Below are 2,872 nucleotides of genomic sequence, written 5' to 3'. Positions count from 1 at the left end.
TCGGCAAGTACTTTAATGTAAGTACTTGTACTCGTACTCGGTTTTCAAAAATCTGGTATCGGTGCATCCCTATATACTGTTGTGTGTACATGTCATTGACTAAATATGTGCTACAACGCGCTCAACTAGAAGTCTCTTGGAGGAGAGACGAAACGTTTCATAAGAGAAGAACCCGTCCAGAAGACCTATACAATTTTTTTCTCTTTTTGATTTTTTACCTGGATTACTGAGATGCATCAGGACAGCATGTAGCATCATTAGTAGCTAAACTTTGAACAGCATACATGTCAAGTTGTATGGATTGCCTCCTGTAATTTACACAGATTTTTACTAATTTTGCAGGTATACGGATATAGAGCAGTCTCACAGATTTTTTCATATTTTACAGATTTTTTTCAAAAACTCAGTTTCAGATCTATTTATCAGAGCCTGTAGGATGATGGAAAAGCCCCCCCCCCAACCCCACCTGCATGTTAATACAGATTTCTTTCAAAAATTATGGATTTCCAAACACAAGCAGCTACAAAACAACAACCAGAAATAGAAGCTCGATTTGTTGCTAGCCATTTTTAACAAAGAAAATGCTGCTAAAAGGATTAACAAAGTTTCCGGTTCAACTCCGAACAGAAACAAAACTAAAAACTGCTCCCACGGAATGTTTACACCAAAATATCGCTTTTTCGCTCATTTCGCTGTCAAATCAAAAAGGGATTCAGCCTCAGACAGATCATCCAATCATCATGCAGGAGCTGAGCGTCCGAGTCAGCCCACTGCTCCATAGACCCCCAGAGATGCTCACCGTCCGATGGGTAGGACAAAGCCAGCATTTATCCAATGACACGTCTCGTTTCGCTGCAGTCTTTGCATCGCTAATGAGCACTGTGAAGCTGCGGGAATGAGTGAGAGGAAAGTCGCGTTGTTACCAGTGATAAGAAGCTGATTCTGAACAAAAGTTGAGCGCGTTGTAGTGCATATTTAGTCAATGACATGTACTCACAACAGTATATATTTGATCTTTTTATTTTTTATATTTTAGGGGAAGCCGAGCTTCCCTTGCAGTCTTACAGCAATCGCCTCTGGTGGGTTCCCCTCTGGGCTCTCAGGCTTCCTCCCACAGACCAAAAACATGACTGTTAGGTTAATTGATAACTCTAAATTGTCCCTAGGTGTGAGTGAGAGTGAATGGTTCTTTGTCTATATGTGTGACCCTGTGATGGACTTGTGACCTGTCCAGGGTGTACCCCACCCTTCGCCTTGTGACTGCTGGATATGGGCACCGGTGACCCCCGTGACCCTGCTTCCACTAATATTTTATCTGCTTATCGGTTTAGTGTTAGCAGGGCTAAGGTTATTCCTTAGTGGATTAGTTAAGCTAACGTTTTGGTTAGCAATGACCTCTAATCTCAACCATAAGCAAAGGGCAATAATGTTTTTTGGCTATGTGAGTGTTCTTGTTTGTAGTATTAGCAAAGTGTTTCACAAACCAATGGATAGATTTGACTGAAACTCTTAGAAAGTAACAATTAAACGTAAATCTACATTTAGTTACTGTTTGGGTCAACCCTATTCAAGATGGCCACCATAGCTAATCAGTATTAACACAGAATGGCAATAACTGAGTCAGGTTTACAAATCTTAAGCTACCTTTGATGTGATAGCAGCTTCTATGCAACAATGCAACAATTAATTCACATAGTTTTAGATAGTGTGAAAGCTCTAAATAGACATGGGTCACTGGGTTTATGAGTCTGTGTTTATAAATGTTGGGTGTGGTGGAACATCGTCTTCCATGGTTGTTGATCAGTTACAGAGAAGTAATCACCAGTAACACATTTAGGTCACATATTTTTTGAGGGCTTGGTGAGATTTAAGGATGACCGAAAAAAAAAAAAGATCAGCGCCTCTTTTTCCATGTTAAATATTATCCAGTTTAGTTGAGAGACGTGCCAAACACTGATGAAACAAACTAGAGCATGTTCAACAGTTTTGACACACGAACACGTGAATATTTAAAACCGGTACCCGAGTTGGGGACAGGGACCACAGGTTTGGGCACGCAGACACATCTGATCAGTTATAAGAAGTAGATCCGTTTTTCTGATTTGCAAGACTTTTGCAGAATCAAATCYTGAATCAACAAATTAATTTATATAAACTAAAGCAAATGAGAGAACTTCGGTTTGATCAGTTCCTATTTGTTGCTCAGTTTTCTTACCAACAAGCTAAACAAAGTTYCAGTTAATTTAACACCAGCATGTTTGAGCAAATATTAGCATTTATTACTGTAATTTTACAGAACTGCTACCATGACTGGTTTGTCATGTGTTATTACTGTTGTCTGATCCATGCTTTGGTACTAGTTTTCAGTGAGTTCATTAATAATTGTCTTGTATTTTCTGGAACAGTAAACAGGAAAAACAAAAGGTTGCGCCACTGTTTATTTTTCCTGGTTAACTCTGACACGTTTGTCTTTCTCTGATGTGTGTCCAGGTTTCCCCCGCACGCTGGCCCAGGCTCAGGCCCTGAACAACCTGTGTCAGCTGGACCTAGTCATCAGCCTCAACATCCCCTATGAGACTCTGAGGGAGAGACTGAGTGATCGCTGGATCCATCCGTCCAGTGGCAGAGTTTACAACATGAGCTTCAACCCGCCTCAAGTTCAGGTGTGGGACAGTTTAAAGTTCCTCTAAATTGGCAGCTTTTCTAATGTTAGTTCAGTTGTTACCAACTAAACCYCAGTAACGACATAAAGGACTACTTCCTTGAACGTTTTAGTTTATGACTCAGCTTGTATCTCGTCTCTTATGTACGGAGCCCGCGAGGGGACATGGGTTATTTTTCTTTTTGCGTTCCCACACAAAAGTATTGCATT

The 2,872-nt window shown here is 40.5% G+C and overlaps 1 protein-coding gene across 1 annotated transcript in view; it reads left to right on the top strand.

Moving 5' to 3' along the window:
* Positions 1-2,872, top strand: part of ak4 (adenylate kinase 4) — an 8,832-nt gene that overhangs the window by 2,839 nt on the left and 3,121 nt on the right. The window contains exon 3 of the mRNA XM_013999929.1: positions 2,491-2,663. Within this exon, the coding sequence (XP_013855383.1) occupies positions 2,491-2,663 (173 nt within the window). The remainder of the gene's footprint in view (positions 1-2,490; positions 2,664-2,872) is intronic.

This window comes from Austrofundulus limnaeus, unplaced genomic scaffold, assembly GCF_001266775.1.
Source record: "Austrofundulus limnaeus strain Quisiro unplaced genomic scaffold, Austrofundulus_limnaeus-1.0 Scaffold2571, whole genome shotgun sequence".
In the NCBI taxonomy this organism is placed as follows: Eukaryota; Metazoa; Chordata; class Actinopteri; order Cyprinodontiformes; family Rivulidae; genus Austrofundulus; species Austrofundulus limnaeus.
The sequence above is the reverse complement of the archived record's forward strand: the minus strand, read 5'-3'. Positions and strand labels throughout refer to the sequence as shown.